The 18,761-nt window shown below is 45.1% G+C and overlaps 2 protein-coding genes across 3 annotated transcripts in view; one reads left to right on the top strand and one right to left on the bottom strand.

The window, feature by feature from the left end:
* Positions 1 to 18,761, top strand: part of LOC125882019 (uncharacterized) — a 212,984-nt gene that overhangs the window by 61,151 nt on the left and 133,072 nt on the right. The gene's annotated exons all lie outside the window — the stretch shown is intronic.
* cubn (cubilin (intrinsic factor-cobalamin receptor)) overlaps positions 1 to 18,761 on the bottom strand; it is an 86,763-nt gene that overhangs the window by 34,485 nt on the left and 33,517 nt on the right. The window contains exons 24-39 of the mRNA XM_049565429.1: positions 17,749 to 17,909; positions 17,058 to 17,239; positions 14,741 to 14,897; positions 12,568 to 12,758; positions 10,501 to 10,660; positions 9,611 to 9,792; positions 8,900 to 9,068; positions 7,246 to 7,427; positions 6,000 to 6,156; positions 4,533 to 4,649; positions 4,313 to 4,426; positions 3,161 to 3,289; positions 2,927 to 3,059; positions 1,648 to 1,853; positions 1,363 to 1,544; positions 116 to 308 (exon numbers count right to left, since the gene is read on the bottom strand). Coding sequence (XP_049421386.1) covers positions 116 to 308; positions 1,363 to 1,544; positions 1,648 to 1,853; positions 2,927 to 3,059; positions 3,161 to 3,289; positions 4,313 to 4,426; positions 4,533 to 4,649; positions 6,000 to 6,156; positions 7,246 to 7,427; positions 8,900 to 9,068; positions 9,611 to 9,792; positions 10,501 to 10,660; positions 12,568 to 12,758; positions 14,741 to 14,897; positions 17,058 to 17,239; positions 17,749 to 17,909 — 2,615 coding nt within the window. The remainder of the gene's footprint in view (positions 1 to 115; positions 309 to 1,362; positions 1,545 to 1,647; positions 1,854 to 2,926; positions 3,060 to 3,160; positions 3,290 to 4,312; positions 4,427 to 4,532; positions 4,650 to 5,999; positions 6,157 to 7,245; positions 7,428 to 8,899; positions 9,069 to 9,610; positions 9,793 to 10,500; positions 10,661 to 12,567; positions 12,759 to 14,740; positions 14,898 to 17,057; positions 17,240 to 17,748; positions 17,910 to 18,761) is intronic.

Genomic DNA, 18,761 nt, shown 5'->3' with positions numbered 1-18,761 from the left:
CATCATAACCAATCTGTTTTTCCTCTACATCTTTGTTGGAGAGTAGCATTCATTGTGCATGTCTTACAGGTTTTGCGGTTTATGCACGAAGGCTCAACAAGACAGACGTTCTAACCTGGTGTGATGGTGGGTGGCGGTCCAGAGTCCTGGACAGCTGTCCATTCCACGAGGAAACCTCTTCCTCTCACTGAAGAATCTGTCTGGAACTGCAGGGTGACAGTGCTCCCAGAGCTTCTGAGGGGAGGGGGCAAGGCCAGACCACAGAATGTTCCAATGGGGTAGTAATGAACACTGGGGCCATCAAAGATCTGCAGGCAAACAAGGATTGTGGACATAAGTGATGGGAGCTGTCTTACCAAATTCAATCTACTGCACCAAGGTGCAGCTGGTGGTAGGAAAGGGTCCGGCTTGGAGACCTCAGAATTGCATCTCTCCTATTTGCAGATGATGTGGTTCTGTTGGCTTCATCGCACTGATCTCCAGCATGACCTGGGGCGGTTTGCAGCCGAGATAAGAGTCAGCACCTCAAAGTCTGAGGCCATGGTTCTCTGCCAGAAACCGGAGGATTGCCCCCTCCAGATTGGGAGAGAGTTACTGCCCCAAGCGAGGGAGTTTAAGTATCTCAAGGTCTTGTTCACAAGTGAGGGAAGAATATCAGCTTCTTAGTTAAAATGGCTGGAGTTGACTGACATTCACTGTTTGTAATGTTGTGTATCTCATCAACTGAAAAAAACCCTTTGATTTGCACTTCGATGTGCGATCGATGATGTCATGTATGTGGATCCATTTTAACTAACGGATAAACATGACTCAACTTTGTGAGTGTTGAAGTACTCATGTACTCATGAAGTATTTGAAACGATACACTGCATCTCAGACTTTGACGTGGTGCTGCACACATTCCAAACCATTCTCATTCCCAGGTCATCAACTACCGACCGCTGGACATTTGATATCGACCCCTTTAGCGTGTTTATGAGATGCGTGATAATGTTTATGAGACAGTATAAAGAAAGTGTGTGTAAGGAGGAGAGGTGGATGGGTCAAAAAACAACACGACTTTCACCCACGAGACCACAGTTTGTGTCCCGTGTGAAACCAGAAGTCAGTGCTGTTTTAACATACTGTTACCTAACTTACGTACCTACATCCTGTTGCTTTATTGTAACGTTACAACATTAACACACAGCTGTCACACACTGGTGTCCATCAGGAGACACATTATATGTAACAAACTTATTTGAGGGGCGTGACAAAGCCTTGCTATTGGATGACCTGGGAATCACAACAGGTTAAATATTCTGTAACTGTTACAGCTAACATCAAGGATACTGTGTGATTTCACAGCACACAGAGTCTTACTTTAAGGTGGTCGTAGTTGCAGTCATGCAGGTCCTCTATGTCCATGTCCAAAAAGCGGATCTGGATGTAGCTGTCTCCCTCCACAGTTATGGTCCAGCGGTAGTGGGCATTATTGGGGTACATTCTGGGATACAGTGGGGAAGCTATCTGACCAAACTCCCCCTCCACATCATTGCCATACACTGAGAAACAGCAAGAAGTTCAAAGTTAACTCACACATTATTAAATGCTGGTGACACATTTCCTGTTGGAGGAACTACAACTGATAAGACTGGTGACACGCACAGTGTGAGAAGGTGGCTCGAAATCCTGCTCCGCTTACAGATGCGTCTGAGACAAACTTAACCCACAGGATGTGACCAATCACAGAGGTATAGTTGGAGGGGAGCGAGTTTCCACAGAAGCGACCGACCAGATGGCCAGTGGAGTTACCCTCTCTGATTTCCAGGTAGTCATTTTGACATCCGTAGTCTCCCTGCAGGTGAAACATACTGAACAAAACACAAGAAGACGGTGAATGATATTGAATTATAACATTTTCTCTGGATACAAAAACATCAGCCAGAGATTCATTATAAATACAAAGAACATGTATGAAACATTTAACTGTACTGAGCCCAAACTGGGAATGTGCATGTTGTCTTGCTGGCAACCTTCTCTGTCTATTCTTACTGTGAATCAGGATCAGTTATCTAGAGCCCGATCTGATCTGATCCTCTGTTTTATGTCACATGTCAAACACATGTTTTTACTTGCAGAACGTTTATGCTCGGCAGCCCAACGAGTGCAGCTGTCTTAAACTCTCTGTCTTTCCATCACTCTGCATCCTGACCGCTGCGAAACACCACGTGCCATAAACAACAGCAAAATGCAGCACAAAACTTTGTGTTAATGAGCACTTGTTTCATTTCAGCTCAGTGCGAGTCTCCTGCATTTTGCTGTCACCTGTGGTGCAGTGTGTCACCGCAGGCAGAGGAGGGACAGAGACAACCAAACTCACTTCGCCACTGCAAGTGCAACAAAAGCCCCGCAAGCAAAAAGCCAATGAGATTAATTTATTAATGCAATCCCTGCAAAACCTGTACAGACGATGAAATTAAATACTCAGTTAATCACAGTTCATTCATGTTACTCAGGCAAAGACCGCACCAGAACGCTAGAGAAATTCAGCAACAAGTCCAAAAAGATTCAGGAGAGGGATTTTTATTGCACTGCAGAGCTATTCAATTGTGAAGCAGAGGCTATAATCTACACTGGATTGATTTTAATAATTTAAAGTACTTGAAGTGTTCGTTGTGCAGCTGCATTATCTAAGAAAATAGAAGTATCAGGTAGGGACTCCATATTGGCAGCAGTACTCAATATGATGATACTCAAATGACTCGGATCAGATATGTAACTGACCCTTTGCTAAGTACTGCCCTCGAACGCATCGACCAACTATGATGCAGGGACGCCTTCTTCATTTTCAGACTGGTTTTGTGGGTTTCAGCTCCAGAAAAAAACTACACAATGAACCATGAGTTCAGAACACTTTACACCATAGACGCTCAAATTGACTTACATAAATGAGAGCTGGATACGGTTCCCTGGTGAGCTTATGATGGTCCACACACACTCCACATTGGGCGGGTAAGCATCTGGATAGTTAGGACTGTTAAATGCACCACTCTCCATCACCAGATCTCCTCCACAACCTGAGCACAAGAGGCAAGAGCAATGAGTTGTGGAGCTCCTGTCTGCACCAGGAATTTGTAATGATCCAGCTGGAAGTGTGAGCAGCCAGGCGGTGTCTTACTGGAGGTGGATGCTGAGTAGGTGGCTCTGAACCCTTTCCTGGACACGGAGTAGTCGGAGATGAAGTTGACCACCAAAGAGGTACTGAAGGATGTCACTGGATGAGGTATTTCGTTTCCACAGTAGCGCCCTGAAAAATTAGAATTTAAAGCTACACATGTTTCTCTGAAGCAGCTGACATGATGCATTCAAGCTAAGACTCTGTCCTCTGCCTGGGGTTTATTATTTCCTTCTGACATTGCTGTGTTCAGGATGTCTTGGGCACAGGTGAGGTCAGGTAGCAACCAGTAGTGATGGCCAAATGAAGCCTCATGAAGCATTTTCTTTATTTTATGAGCCCACCAGATGGCGCTTTTTGTTGAACAAAAGGTTGCCATTCTTTAAACCTCTCTCTTTAAAACATGAGCGCCATCTAGTGGCCTCAGAAAATAAAGAAAATGCTTCATGAGGCTTCATTTGGTCATCACAAGGGACCAGGTGCCAACACGCATCCAAGAGGAAGGGACCAAAATCACACACACAGTGCAGAAAAACACACATTTAGCGAGGTGAATCACCGAGTGGACAGAGGTGACGCTCAGCTGGAGTTCAGTCAGAAGACTCTTTACACTCTCAGCTGACTACGGGCGTCACTCGAAATTAATCCAACCAGCTTTTGCAACAATGTCCTTTAGCCAATCATATCATTGCTGTCAAATTTAAAAGCATTTTCCCTCTCTGATGCGTCCCTCCTCACACCCAGTCCTGCTCCTCATCCCATCATCCTTCAGCCATCCATCTCTTCACCTCCACCACCAGCGAAATAATTTGCAGTTGGAAAAAAAAGTCATATATTACAATATCTTAATATCGCACTAACATCCTATCATGGGTCCTCTGGCGACCTCTAGCATCTTTTCCCATAAACATGCATGTCACAATGGGGTCTGATGAAGACCTTCTTACGATTCATCTTGTGTCTCTCCTGACTGAGCTGCGGTTGGCTTTCACTCTCACTGGTGATACTGTTTACAGTTATCAGTAATTCCTGCGTAGTGTATCTTCAATGTGAGGCACACAAACCCTGTTCTCACTGACTGACACACACACACACACACACACACACACACACACACACACACACACACACACACACACACAGAGTGTAGCTCACCTATGACAGGTGCCTGGTAGTTGTCTCCGTCCAGGATCCTGACAGCGTCATGGGAGCAGTTGGAGTTGATCATCTCCAGCTCAAAGTCAGTGAACGACAGGGTCACATGGTTGACTGGCCACAGAGAGACAAGCCGCATGTTGAAAGAACATTTTGTGTGTAACACCGTGTAAAGAGCAACACCTCCTCTAGTCTGAGGGCCTTTTCTAACACCACTCACATGGCTCCTGTGCTCTGATGATCCAGCTACAGTTCTGATTGGGTGGGTACTGTGCTGGGTACCGTGGTGAGGCGATGGACCCACCGTTATCGTCGGTTACGATGGTTGCACCACAAGCTGTTGAAAACAAACAAACAAACAAACAAACAAAGTGACATGGTCCTCCAACCCTCAGCCAGCAGAGCATGAGAGCTGAACTGGTCACCCGCATGGATGATTTGAAGACGTACAGAGAGAGGATTCATAGGAAAGGTGTGAGTGAGACAGACATGCTTCTTTGTTGTTGAAATAACCGCTTTAAGCCTGTTTTGAATCGGTCGTGATGAGAGTCAGCACCTCCAAATCTGAGTGGATTGCCCCCTCTAGGCAGTAGGCGAGTGTGAGATGGATCGACGGATTGTTGCAGAGTCTGTGCCAGACTGTCATGGTGAAGAGGGAACTGAGCCAGAGGGTAAGGCTTTCAATTTACTGGTCCCAACCCTCACCTATGGTCATGATCTCTGCATAGTGACTGAAAGAATGAGATCGCAGATACAACCAACTGAAAAAGGGGGAGTCTGGGCTCAGCCTTAGAGATAGGGGGAGCAGTCAGACATCCAGAGGGAGCTCGGAGTAGAGCCGCTGCTCCTTCCTGTTGAAAGGGGTCAGTTGAGGTGGTCCGGGCATCTGATCAGGATCCTCCTGGGTGCCTCCTGTTAGAGGTGTTCCAGGTGCATCCCTCTGGTAGGAGGCCCCGGGGCAGACCCAGAACACACTGGAGGCATTATATATCTCGTCTGGCCTGGGAATGCCAGAATGCGCCTTAATGATTGCATGGCCAGACTGATCTGCGGAGCGAAATCGAATATGAGCTCGCGAGATTAGGATGGTTTCACCAGGCTAGAATCCATCAGCAATTCTTCTTTTGTTTAATATATAGGCTGAAAGTGTGTGAGGCAGAATGCATCACGCCTGCACCTGTAAAACTGACTCGATCCGCCTCACGGTCACATCTGGTGTATTTTCACTGAAGATTGCAATCATTTGCTTTACTCATGGAAAGCTGAATAACCTTTTCCACCGCGTCTGAGATCAGTTGTGCATGTTGTGCGTCTGTATGTCAACGCGACAGTAGTCTGAGAAAAAACTGTGTTGTGATGTGAGCAGCACAACACTTCTGAGATTCTGAAAGTCTTGTAGTCGGCATTTGGCAAAGCGTGAGCACTGAACACCGATATCCTCACCTTGAACAGGCAGTGTAAAAGGGGCTCAAGTGTCAACCCTGTGAGGCCCCTCACAACTCTGAATAGATTTAGCAGTCACAGATAACGAATGAATGAATGAATGAATGAAATCACAAGCTTGTTTAGATCGATGTCCTAATTTTAGAATGGTGACACCTCTCGTACTGAAAGAGAGTTGATAGGTGGATTGACTGATTTGATATTTAATCCATGTTGTAGTGACAGAGTCAGAAAGGAGGCCTACCCTCAGAGAAGCGGGCGCTGAAGCCCCGGTGGCTGCGGCTGGAGTCGGACCTAAAGCGAACGTAGATGGTGTTCTGGGTGGAGGTGATGGAGGGTGGGAGACGGGTGCCACACACACGGGCGAGCAGAGGAGAAGTTATGGTTGGACCATCGTGGATCTACAGAGGGACACACATAATGTTTCAGTGAAGCTGTGAAGCCTTATACACCAAGCACAACACACACACACACACACACACACTGAGCGCAGTGGAAATACCATGCAAAGCCCTGGCCCGCCCACTGGGAGCAATCAGGATTCAGGTCATGCAAAGAGTCAAGTCCCTCACCACGTGAAGGTGTTTCCCAAACACTGGACGGGCTCAGTCAAATCTACTGGTGAGTTTAGGGCAGTTTGAGAAAAACATTTCCTGCCTGGGGGCTTGTACCTGCAGCCTCACACTTTAATTCATTTCTTGAACCTGTCCTTCTCCACGGAGCTCCTGGGCATGATGTCTTTGGCTAGAAAGTATGACACTGGGTCTGTTATATCTCTCTACTTTTCCGTCGCCTTTCGTATAGGATTGCCGTGGCAGGAAGAGGACACTAATGATTGCTGTTTTAGTGCAGCCTGCTCGCGCTGCCAACAGCAGCAGAAGTGCTCGGCTGTTGAACACTTGTTGGTGGACCTACTGCTGTCTGGGCTCTCAGTGTAGTCACTGGGACGCCACTTTTTCGGGTGATGGAAAAGATTAGTCATGTTTCTCGTCCTGGTTGGCACCGACAGACAACATATTTTGCAGACTGTCTTTGTCTGTGCGTCGTCACCTTTCAAGTAGCCAAACCACTTCCAAATTATTGATTTTAATCCACAATACGTCCGTGTATGCGGATAACATGAGCTCTTCTTCAGCTTCATCGCCACTTTGCTCCTCACTTTGTAATGTCCACGCTACTTCAAAGTGAAACACAGCAGATAGACTGACAGGATCTAACTAGGTCTAGTTTATCATCCGACTTTATAATATGACTTCAGTTTATCAGCGACATATGTTTTATTGTGATCCCATTTCGAGATCATTTCACCGCTCAGCCCTGGGTGGATTCCCCAGTATTTAACCTTTATCAGTGAATCAAGCTGTAACTAATCCACATGCAACCACTGGCATTTATAAACCACTGAGAAAGAAAGAAATGAAACGAATAAAAGGGGCTGGGAGCTCCAATGAAAACAGCACAAATCAAACGTTCCTAAATCAGTCACTCACAGCCACGTAGTCCCAGGAGCAGTAGCTGTGATGTTCAATGTCCAGGTCAGAGAAGTTGAAGAAGACACGATGGTTGGGATCCACACTGATGACCCAGGAACAGTCCACATTGTTGGGATAGCTGCTGGGATAGGATGGAGAATGGATCTCCCCAGATGGAGCAGTGACTGGGCCTCCACAGCCTGCAGGAGCAAGGACAGTCGATTAAAGTGGAGGTTCTCATTCTTTTTTCTGCCACAGAACAAGATCGAGAACATACCGGGGAGCCCGTCATCTCTGTGTCTTAACAATAATTTCGCCCAGACTATTTCTACAGTCTTACTTATGTGAAAAACAACACATAAGAAATGTATTAGAAATATATTACAAATGTTTTAAAAATATTTGCACCATGCTCCTAAATGTTGTGCTGGTGCTCCTAAAACTTTCAATCTGAAGCATCAGTGCTACTGACAGAAAAAGTTCGCCTGGACACCGATCGGCCAAAACATTAAGACCACTGGCTGGTGAAGTGAATGCATCAATCATTTTATTACAGTGCAATGTTTTTCTGAGGAACCTTGGGTCTTGACACGCACCACCCACCCAAACACCATTACAGATCAATACACCCCCCTCATGGCAACAGCACTCCCTGATGGCAGGACAATGCACCACTAAGAGCTCAAGGCGTCAACCTGGCCTCCAAATTCCCCAGATCCCAATCTGGTTAATCCGTTGGGCATACTTTACCTCATAACCCACAGGACACCCCCAGAGGTCTTCTCTCCATGCCTCAACAGGTCAGAGGCCCTTTCATAGATCGGACTTGGCTCTGACCTGTCGCAGCCCCAGTCAAAGGACCTCTGGGGTTCCAGTTTGTCACAGATGCTCGACCAGACTGAGATCTGGGAATTTGAAAGCTAGATCGATGCCTAAACTTCTTTGTCACGTTCCTTGGACCCTTCCTGAGCAGTTTCTGTGGTGTGGCATGGTGCATTGCCTCGCTGGGGGGCTACTGTCATCAGTAGTACTGTTGCAATCAGTGGGGGTACTTGGTCTATAACAATGTTGAGGTGGGTGGAGCGTGTAAAGGAGCACCCACATGAACGCAAGGACCAAAGGTTTTCCAGCACAACACTGCATTGTAATGAAATGATTGATGTCATTCACTTCACCTGTCAGTGGTTTTAAGGTTTTGGCTGATCGGTGTGAATATGTATGAACCTATCCTTCAGTGTTCAGAGAAACATTGTGATTCTGTATTCAAAAACCTGTTTGCCAGTTCTCTGTTAGATGCAGACTTTATTTCACTTGCGAATTCAGTAGTGATGGCCAAATGAAGCCTCATGAAGCATTTACTTTATTTTCTGAGCCCACTAGATGGCGCTTTTTGTTCAACAAAAGGTTTGAAAGCACACTGCATTGACAATCTTTGAGCCTCTCTCTTTAAACCATGAGCGCCATCTAGTGGGCTCAGAAAATAAAGAAAATGCTTCATGAGGCTTCATTTGGCCATCACTAGAATTCATAACTGTCGTTACCTCATGTACTGTAAAAAAATAAAATGTCCAGCTAAACTCAACCCACTCTGTCTGTCCCTTTAACGAAACACACACAGTCTCTAATACTGTCCCCAGAGGGACGGCATACACACCCAGTCATGTCCACTCACCTCCCTGAACTTCAGCCCAGCTTGCATTGAAACCTCGCCCGCTGACGTAGGCGTCAGACTTGAAGCGCACTGTGAGCAGGTTGCCGGTGCTGGAGACCTGCATTGGGTTGGATGTGGTGGTGCAGAGCTGGGCCAGCCGAGGAGCCAACAGGTCCGGACCACCGTACACCTGAGGAGAAGTCAGGTGGTGTTCAACAGGCCGACTACAATACCATTCACTCTTTCAGAAAGATCAACAGCGACACTGCCGAGTCATTTGTTCATAGAGTAGATTATCTGAGCAATTTTCTGTCGAGCATTTTACCTGTAAAGTGAGTTTTGAGTGGACTCGCTAAACCCCATTTTTCCTGTGTGTATGCACTGGCGTCATACATGAAATACATGTTTAAACTTGTCTTTTTCTCGTGATAGGCGTGTTGTTGTGAGGATAGAATACACATGACAGCGTTTTGCTCTCTGTGGATTTATAATTTATGGCCAAACTAACCTTGACCTTTAACCTTTGACTACTGAAATCTAATCAGTTCATTATTGTGCAAAGTGAACATTTGTGCCAAGTTTGAGGAAATTCCCTTGAGGTGTTTTTGAGATGTCTTTTTCACAAGGATGGGACGGACCCAAAAACCAGTTTAAACCACCTGGATCAATGCTGCAGCGAGCCCAGTTTTTATGAACACACGCTGCACACTAACAGATAAGTTCGTATCTTACTTCCAGCACATCGTAGTTGCAGTCTTGGTGGAACTCCACATCAAACTCATGGATAGTGAGGGTGATGCTGCTGCCCGCTGATGTGGTGATATACCAGATACACTCCCTGTTTTCTGGATATCTGTTGGGGTAGTCTGGACTGTTGAAGGAGCCACTGGGACCAGAGAGCTCCCCACCACAACCTGCAGGGACACACGCATAAAGTCACACTGGTTCACACTAAAGCCCTTCAAACATGGTGTCGCATCAGCAAGTTCAATATGGCTTTAGACTCCCACGAGAGCTTCTCTGGAAATACAGCGTATATTTTCAAGAGGTGCTCACAGCAACTTGATCTTCTTGAGCCCAGTCCACACCAAAGATTCTCAACAAGATATGTTGAGTGTCAGGTGACATCATCAGCCGGCTTGAGTCGAGCTCAGACTGGCCACTTCACACTGCTGATAATTTCCTCTGCAAAGTTTTAAATCAGTTTCATCTCGTCACAGATCTTTGGTCTGAACTGGACTTTAGTAAAGTCTGTGGTCTCGGTGTTCGTCAGCAGATTTTAGAATTAGTGCACCAAACTATGGCTGAGAGTGTTTTAACTTTTCACCTCCCTCCCTGGTACGGTCATCTCAACTGTCCAGTCAAGAATAAACTCTCTAGGATTGTGACAATGGCAAGTACAATAGTTGGTCATTGTATAGTTGGGTCATCAGTAGTGTCTCATAACAGACGTTTTCTGGTCTCATCCTTTGAATCACACATTAATACATATGACACAATGAATTTCACTGACATTAATCTACTGGAGTAGCACAGTCTTACTGATCATATTTTTTGTGCTCATTGTATATATTTCACAGAAAATCTTAGCAAGTCCAGATGTCTGTGTGTCTCCGTCTTACCGTTCTGGTACCACATCATCTGGAAGCCAGACATGGAGACAGAGGAGTCTGATTTGAACGCCACGGTGAGAGTTGAGCCTGTGGTGGTGTTGGCTGGGGGAGGGCTGTATCCACAGAAGGTACCAATCAAAGGAGCTTGCTCATTAGGTCCATCGAAGAGCTACAACAGTGATATTTGACAGTGGTATGAGTGGGGAGCGTATATGACTAAAATAACAGAAAAACCAACAGTATAACACTCCGACACCATCACCTTCAAACTGAGCGTTTAAACAAGTGTTGCTGTCAGCGTTGGTGACCCCCGGACTCTCTGCTGACCGAAAAAAGACTCTAAATGACCAGGGAAATGCAAAATAAGGAGCAAAACATCGACATTAAAAATAGGTCTAAATGAGCATTTACCACAAATGGCTCCTCTGCAGTGGGCTACTTATGATTATTTGGTGCTTTAATGCTGCAGCGAAAGCAAACAAATTTGTCTTTGCACTATTGAATTACATTAAAATCAGAATTTACATTGCAATTTACATTAGGATGCATTTCACATCACGACTATGATGTTCAAACAGCTGTTTATCACCAGTTTTCAAACGCGACCTCCCTGTCATACATTCTCATGTCAGCACGGTGGACGCGGAGCCTCCAAGCATTCCTATGAGACAGCGCTGAGCAGGTTTTTTTCATGCAGCAAAGCCAGACGCTCATTGGATAAATGTGTCAAAATTGTCACTTCCAGGGAGGCTCAACTTCCCTGGGACCTAATGGAGCGGTAGGCGAGAGAGGACGCTCGGTGTCTGCACGATGATTGGAGGAATTGTCTAAAAGGCTGAACCCCTGTGACTGACAGCGCTTTGGAAATACACACCGGCATCGTCGCATTTCGAGCTCAGTCCCGTGCGGATATTTGCGAGTGGAATCTTCTGACAGAGTGCCGTCCAGAGTTCCTTATTTCCATAAGCCATATAGCTCATTTTCACCTTTAAACTCTTTGTGTGTTGCTGTGGTTCTATGGCATGAGTGTGGTTGAAAAACAGCTTCAATTAAATGTTCCTTTCCTAAGTTACTGCCTCGCTACAATATGACAAATTTGAGGCAGAGGGTGCTGTCTGTAGCTCTGGTTGAGGGTGAGAGGCTGTCAGCAGATAAACAGAGATCTGTGTGGGTACATGAGACCCTAAAAAAGAGGCTGGATCATGGGGAGTACCACCAGTTGGTAGTGATGGCCAAATGAAGCCTTATGAAGCATTTTCTTTATTTTCTGAGCCCACTAGATGGCGCTTTTTGTTCAACAAAAGGTTGAAAGCACACTGAATTGCCATTCTTTGAGCCTCTCTTTAAACCTTGAGCGCCATCTAGTGGGCTCAGGAAAAAAAAAAAAAAAAAGGCTCATGAGGCTTCATTTGGCCATCACTACCAGTTGGTCCAGGAGCTTCTCCTCCATGATGGACATTGCCATGCTTGCTGTTTTCTATTCAGATGGTGCTAACTGTGCTTTGTAAAGTCATATAGCTCTGGGTATCCAGCAACCACTACCACCAGTTTCTCCTCCATTGTTTACCAACTGTAAACTTGTTGTCATGACCACCACAGAAGCCCCGCCTCTCAAATCACCTGAGTGGACAATGGGAACAAAGCTGAGATGACATGGGGCGCTTTACCACTCTGAGTTGAAGTTTTTAAACCTGAGGAGTTCAGAACGCTCCAGCAAAAACACCAGACGCCTAGAGTGCAGGAACATGACGCGCATCACAACACAAAAACAGCGATCAAAAAGCTTAATTCTCATTAAAAACAAATATCTGCAGTGGTGCCTTCTACACATGGGAGCATAACTATAGAATCGCCACTGACCAAGTATCAGTGTTTGAAAAGTAGGGGGTGAGACCAGTTTGGTGATACATGAGATTTCGTCAGCAACACACTGCTGGCACCAAAGCCCCCATCAGTTCATCAAATCATCATGCTCACTAACTGTCAAGCTAATGTGGGGACAGGGGATCTGTGAGTGCTGATATCTGTCAGGGTCTTCCTTCAGTAGATGTGGCTGAACAGTGTGTGTCTGTGTACCTTGACGTAGTCGAATTGACAGCTGCTGGAGGTGGCCTCAAGCTGAAAGGATAAAAAGGTGTAGTTGACGGTGTTTCCGCTGCTGGCCTGGATGGTCCAGCTGCACCTGGTGTTGTGTGGGTAGCTGTTGGGATAGTTCAGTGACTCCACCACTCCTATGTGTCGGCCTGAGATGAGCACGCCGCTGCATTCTGAAAACAAACACAACCGAACGCTAAAGCAAAACGCTACAGGCTACAATACAACACTCATTTAATCTGAACCACTGCACTGGAGTCTGAGGAGTTTAGTTAATATCTGCTACAGTCATATGTTGCCAACATGAGAGGAACAGGATTATGGCTTTATGACTTAACATGTTTGTTTGTTTTATTAACAACATATGAATATCCCAGACTCACTGAATGTAACACATCAGTCTCATGTCAGAGGTAGAATGCTAAGATCCTTGATTTATTTGCAATGCTCTTCCTGCTGTTTCCACAGTCCGCACACCTTCATCAAGATGGACACAGCATTTTAAAGCTACCACAACAAGTATTCAAATATCAAACCTATGAAATTTTATCATAAAAACAAATAATGGGCCTCATTCACCAGCTGTTCTTAAAGCGCCAGTGTGAAGGATTTACATCAGCAGAAATGGAATATTATTCAATAATAAGGACTTCTTTAGTGTAAAGTCCCCTGAAAATAAGAATAGTTGTGTTATTGATACCTCAGAATGAGCCTTTTATATCTACATAGTGAGCAGGTCCTCTTCTACGGAGATCACCAAGTTGCACCGCCATGTTTCTACAGTAGCCCAGAACGGACAAACCAAAGTAGCTGGCAGCCCCTCTGCAACGAGCAGCACTAGAGTCTCACTGGCATCTAACGTGAAACTGTTTTACTAGTGTTTGAATCACCAGGTCCATTTGACCCCTGTGACTGATTCGGCTCCCAGTAGTGATGGCCAAATGAAGCATCCTTTATTATCTGAGCCCACTAGATGGTGCTTTTTGTTCAACAAAAGGTTGAAAGCACACTGAATTGTCATTCTTTGAGTCTGTCTCTTTAAACCATGAGCGCCATCTAGTGGGCTCAGAAAATAAAGAAAATGCTTCACGAGGCTTCATTTGGCCATCACTAGCTCAGGGTAAAAACCTCCTGAATGTCTGGATGAGAAAAGGGTGAGCACAAAAAAAAAAGACGTGTTGGGGGAGTCGCCCGACCCGACATGCCAAACGGTCAGAGAAACAATTTGTAACATGAAACTGCTTCACACAGCATTTTTACTGATTTCAGAACACGACATGAATCTGACGTAGACTTTTGTCAGGAACTTTCTCAAGAATATATTTAAGAAAAGACTTCTTGGTGAATGAGGCCCAGTGCTTTTATTAGCAGACACATATTCACATACAGATTAAGATTTATAGCTCATTTAAATTGTTTGTGAAAATCTTGTTTAAAAAATGCATTAAAAACAGGCTGGATGTCCTCGTTCAGAATTCAATGTTCTTTCCCAGCATGTCTGCACAGATGAATAGTAATAAGTTACTTTCAGTCCTTTACATTTTCTTTAGTCTCTGTTTTGTATATTCGGGGTTATAAATCAGCACTTTTATTTCTTTACATTTTTACACACTCAAAAACTTTTGTTGGCTTATTCTTTTTAATTCAAATTGTAATCCAGCTTTTTCTCTTTATGTAAATATCCAAGCGAGCACCAATAAAATGGTCACAGAAATGAAATGAACATACCTGTGTTTAATAAAAAAAAAAAAGCCATAATGAAATGTCACACCGTTATCACCTGTGGTCAAATGATGTCAGTCATGTTTAAATAGAATAAAAGAGGAGAGAAAGAAAAAGCTGTGTGCCACTGCAAACGTTTGTTTTTTCAGTAGAACATTTTGAACTTGAACTAAAGTAGAAGTAAAATTAGTCAGAAGAAATACTTGAGTGCATGGTATTTGCAAGAAACAATGCTTTGACTTGATCACAGTTTGGGCTCCTCCACCTCTGATAAACCTGATAAAAATCTTTGTCTTTATTTCTTTTAAACCTCCTTCAGCAACACACAACCTTGTGTTCCAGAGCTGACAAAATATAACATAATACTGCATGATCACACTGCGCTATTTGCAATACCCTGCCAGCCTGTGTGTGTGTATGTGTGTTTTCATACTGGCAGTGTACGATGCGAGGAAGCCTCCTGCATTGATGCTGTTGTCAGTGCGGAGTTTGACGTAGAGCTGGTTGCTGGAGGAGTTGATGGTGCTGGGCAGCTCACTGCCACACAACTTGGCCAGCTGTGGAGAACTGCTGCTGTTACCATCATACACCTGAAATAAAAACACGCACACACAGTTATTAAATGATGAAACAAGACAAATAAAATACCATCGATGTTTAGTCTATTACATAAGTAAATAATAAAGAAAACTAAACTCACACTTTAAAGCATTTAAAGTTGACTTGTATCTCCACAAAGAAGTGATTTTACCCCAAACCTGTGCTTTCACACCAGGAAACAAACAGTGGTCTCCTGGGTGGAAGTCCAGAGTTTGTTTGACCCCTCCCGCCCCACATAGGCTTTCTTATTCTTTCTACTACAGTAGTTGCCAAAGGCCGCCGCCCGGTGCCTGAAATACTACTGCGAAAGGTGCCTCTGTGTGTCAGTGTCTGACGCCTGTAAACTCATCTTCAGTGGTCGACTACAAACATGACGTATCATGTGAAACATGGAAGTAGCTACATGCCCATTAGCCCACAGCGTCATTAACAGGCGGCTCGCTCAGTGTGTGACGTGCACTTGGAGATAAAATATAGGCCTATATTAATGAAGGTTCATTAGTACGGTTTGTATTTCTCTGTAATGTAGCACAGTGTTAACAATGTTACTGATACTATTCTTTCTCACACCTTCAACTCAAACCATTACATTACATTCATATTCAGGAATATCAGAAACATGCAGGAGACTAGTCCACTGATGGACCCTGATGAGGACTGCTGGTCACTGATGGACCCTGATGAGGACTGCTGGTCACTGATGGACCCTGATGAGGACTGTTGGTCTACTGATGGACCCTGATGAGGACTGTTGGTCACTGATGGACCCTGATGAGGACTGCTGGTCCACTGATGGACCCTGATGAGGACTGCTGGTCACTGATGGACCCTGATGAGGACTGTTGGTCCACTGATGGACCCTGATGAGGACTGTTGGTCACTGATGGACCCTGATGAGGACTGCTGGTCACTGATGGACCCTGATGAGGACTGTTGGTCCACTGATGGACCCTGATGAGGACTGCTGGTCCACTGATGGACCCTGATGACGACTGTTGGTCCACTGATGGACCCTGATGAGGACTGTTGGTCCACTAGGAACAGTCTTAGTCAAGAGCAGCCCTGGTTGCAGCGATATACCAGTTTCTATGTACACCATGATGTAGAAGTTGATGGTTATCATACTGTGTACATTTGTTTATCCCCTTCCATCAACAAAATGGTTTCAAGTTTCAGTTACAGTGATATAATGTTTGTTTAACCAACAATAACCCTTCTGTTTTCATTCCTTTAAAGCAATGGTTCCCAACTGGTCCAGCCACGGGGTCCAGATTTGGCGCATTAACACCAGGATAGCTGCAACAACTGCTCATTTGGGGGCGATACTGCCAGAGACGACCACTGACCAGAAAGAAAAAAGCATGAGGAAGAAGAAAACCATCGATTGGCCAGGACTGAAAATGGACATCCGTCCCCTTCAGCCAGCCTGGTCACCACAAACACAATGGAGTGACACCAGATTTATGCAGTCTTGGGGTTTCTGTTTTCAAACCTAATTCCAACTTTTTCTGTTTTTACCTCTGCTTCTCCCGGTTTGCCCATGGCTTTGTTTTTTTCCTACCCAAAATGCGCTGTGCTCTACGTCACTTCCACTCTTTGGTTCACTTCCTCTCTTTGGTTCACTTTCTCTCTTTGGTTTGCTGGATAGTCCGTTTGCATTTACCACTGTAAGCGAACTGCACCAGGGTTAAAACGAGCATTTACACCACTCCAAACAAACTACCCGTGGAAGTGGACCAAATAGCTCCAGCGTGAATGCGTCCTTAGTCATTAGTTTGAGGTCACAGTTTAATACATTCAGCGTCATACTTGCATTTGGCCAAGTCGTCGAGCTAGTTTGCTGTATCTGTAAAACCCACTTTTGGAGCGCGACCCACCAGTTGGGAACCACTGCTTTAAGGCTCACTCTGACAGATAATAATATAAAATCTTCACCCACTGCCATGCTTATTAGGACACCTTTAAGAAGCCTAAAGCTGAGACCTGCGGGTTCTCAGCTTCTTGCTGCTACATGAAGCCTTTCAGCTCTTAAATTTGTGCTCGGACCGCATGTGTTTCCACTTTTTCACGAGTACCTGCAGCATTTCAACAGCTACCCCACAGCTCCCCATCTAAGTCAGGACTCACACACTGTGAGCTACAGTACTCACAGCCAGGTAGTCATAAGCACAGGTGGAGCTAGACTCCAGGTGAAACTCAGGGAAAGAGAGGAGGAGCTGGTTGCCCTGATTGGTCCTGATGGTCCAGTAGCACTCAGCATTAGGGTGATAGGGCAGGGGGTAGTTAGGGGAGGAAAAGCCTCCAGAGGCAGCTGTCAACACTCCGCCACAGCCTGGGAAAGAAGAATTACATCAAATGAGCAGGCGTGTGTGTGTGTGTGTGTGTGTGTGTGTGTGTGTGTGTGTGTATTATGTAGCTAAAGGGTGTGACTCAACTCAACTTTCATACAAACATGCAGCCCAAAGTGCTTCATGTGGCAAAATTGGAATGACACAGACACAATTTAAAGAAGAACACAAACAACTGAACATTAAGTTTAAGCAAGACTAGAAAATTACAACAATCAGACAATAAAATATTTAAAAAAACAAATAAACAAAACAGAACAAACTAACCCGAAAAAGAGTACATAGAATAAAAAGTAAAATGAATTATCATTGCAACTTCAACATCTGGAACATCTGAATTTACATGTTGGTTTTTTTGGGTCAAACTTTGGGAAAATTGATTTAATTTTTTTTTTCTTTTCTTAAACATTTTTTGTGTGTTTGTTGCCTTTGTTGACAGGACAGCTACAGAGGGACAGGGGAGGTAGAGAAACGTCTGACACAAACCACTCACCCGACTGTGTGCCATCCCAGTGGGCACTGAATCCAGGACGTGTGACGCTGGCATCTGAGCGGAATTTGAGCCACAGGCGGTTGCTATGGGACACCAGGACTGGAGGCCTCTGATTGCCACAGAACTTACCAATCAAGGGAGACGTGTCATAGCCTCCGTCCCTGCAAAAAATGGTGGAAGTTCAGAGTGTAAGTGGTCACACTGAATAAAGAGGGACTGATGTGTCTCCTGTGAAGCTACAGGCAGCTTAGAAATCACAACTTCAAGACACCTGCATGATTTACATCGTTATTTTCTCCCAGTCTGCTCCCAGTTTCCCTTCAATACTGGGTCTGCTCCATTTCAGTGCACCTGTGCAGTGCTTAATACGTAACCGCCAGGGCCGGGAAAGTTGATTAAACAATCAGTACGTTTAACACACCCAGATCAGACCAGATCATGTGACTCCTGCATGTATACAGTCAATCAGACCCAAACTGGCCGAGGCGCTCTGAGCATGCTCCACAGTTTCCGCCCCGGGCTTTGACCCGGAAGTCCAATAGCATTAAATGTGTAAGAGAAGAAGAAGCCGGTAACAACATGGAGAAATCTACATCCAGAGCCGTGACTTTTTGGACGGACCAAATGTACAGAGCTGTAAAGTTGTCCACCATGGTAGCAGTTAGCTGCTAGCTAACCGTAGCTAACTTGTTTGTCCATTGTTTGGTCTGTGACGTAATAGGTCAACAGGAAAAAGGTCCAATACTAACAAGCTGAAAGGGGGCATATCTCCACCTATCGTAGAGGAGTCGCACATACTTGGCTCAATAAATGGATTCCCCTCCCGTGCTTGGATACTGGGACAAGGACAGTAGGCCAGTTAGATGTCCTCGTCCAGCTGGGACTCCACTTCACTGTGCGTGTTAACGTACTGAGTGTCGACCTAGAGAGCAGAAGCCATGATAGCTTTCCTGGTTGGCAAACAATAGCCTGCATGGACAGTGATGTTCACAATATGATTTCATGTAAGCCTG

The sequence above is a fragment of the Epinephelus fuscoguttatus genome, linkage group LG21, assembly GCF_011397635.1.
Source record: "Epinephelus fuscoguttatus linkage group LG21, E.fuscoguttatus.final_Chr_v1".
In the NCBI taxonomy this organism is placed as follows: domain Eukaryota; kingdom Metazoa; phylum Chordata; class Actinopteri; order Perciformes; family Serranidae; genus Epinephelus; species Epinephelus fuscoguttatus.
Note: the sequence above shows the minus strand (reverse complement) of the source record. Positions and strands in the feature narration are given on the sequence as shown.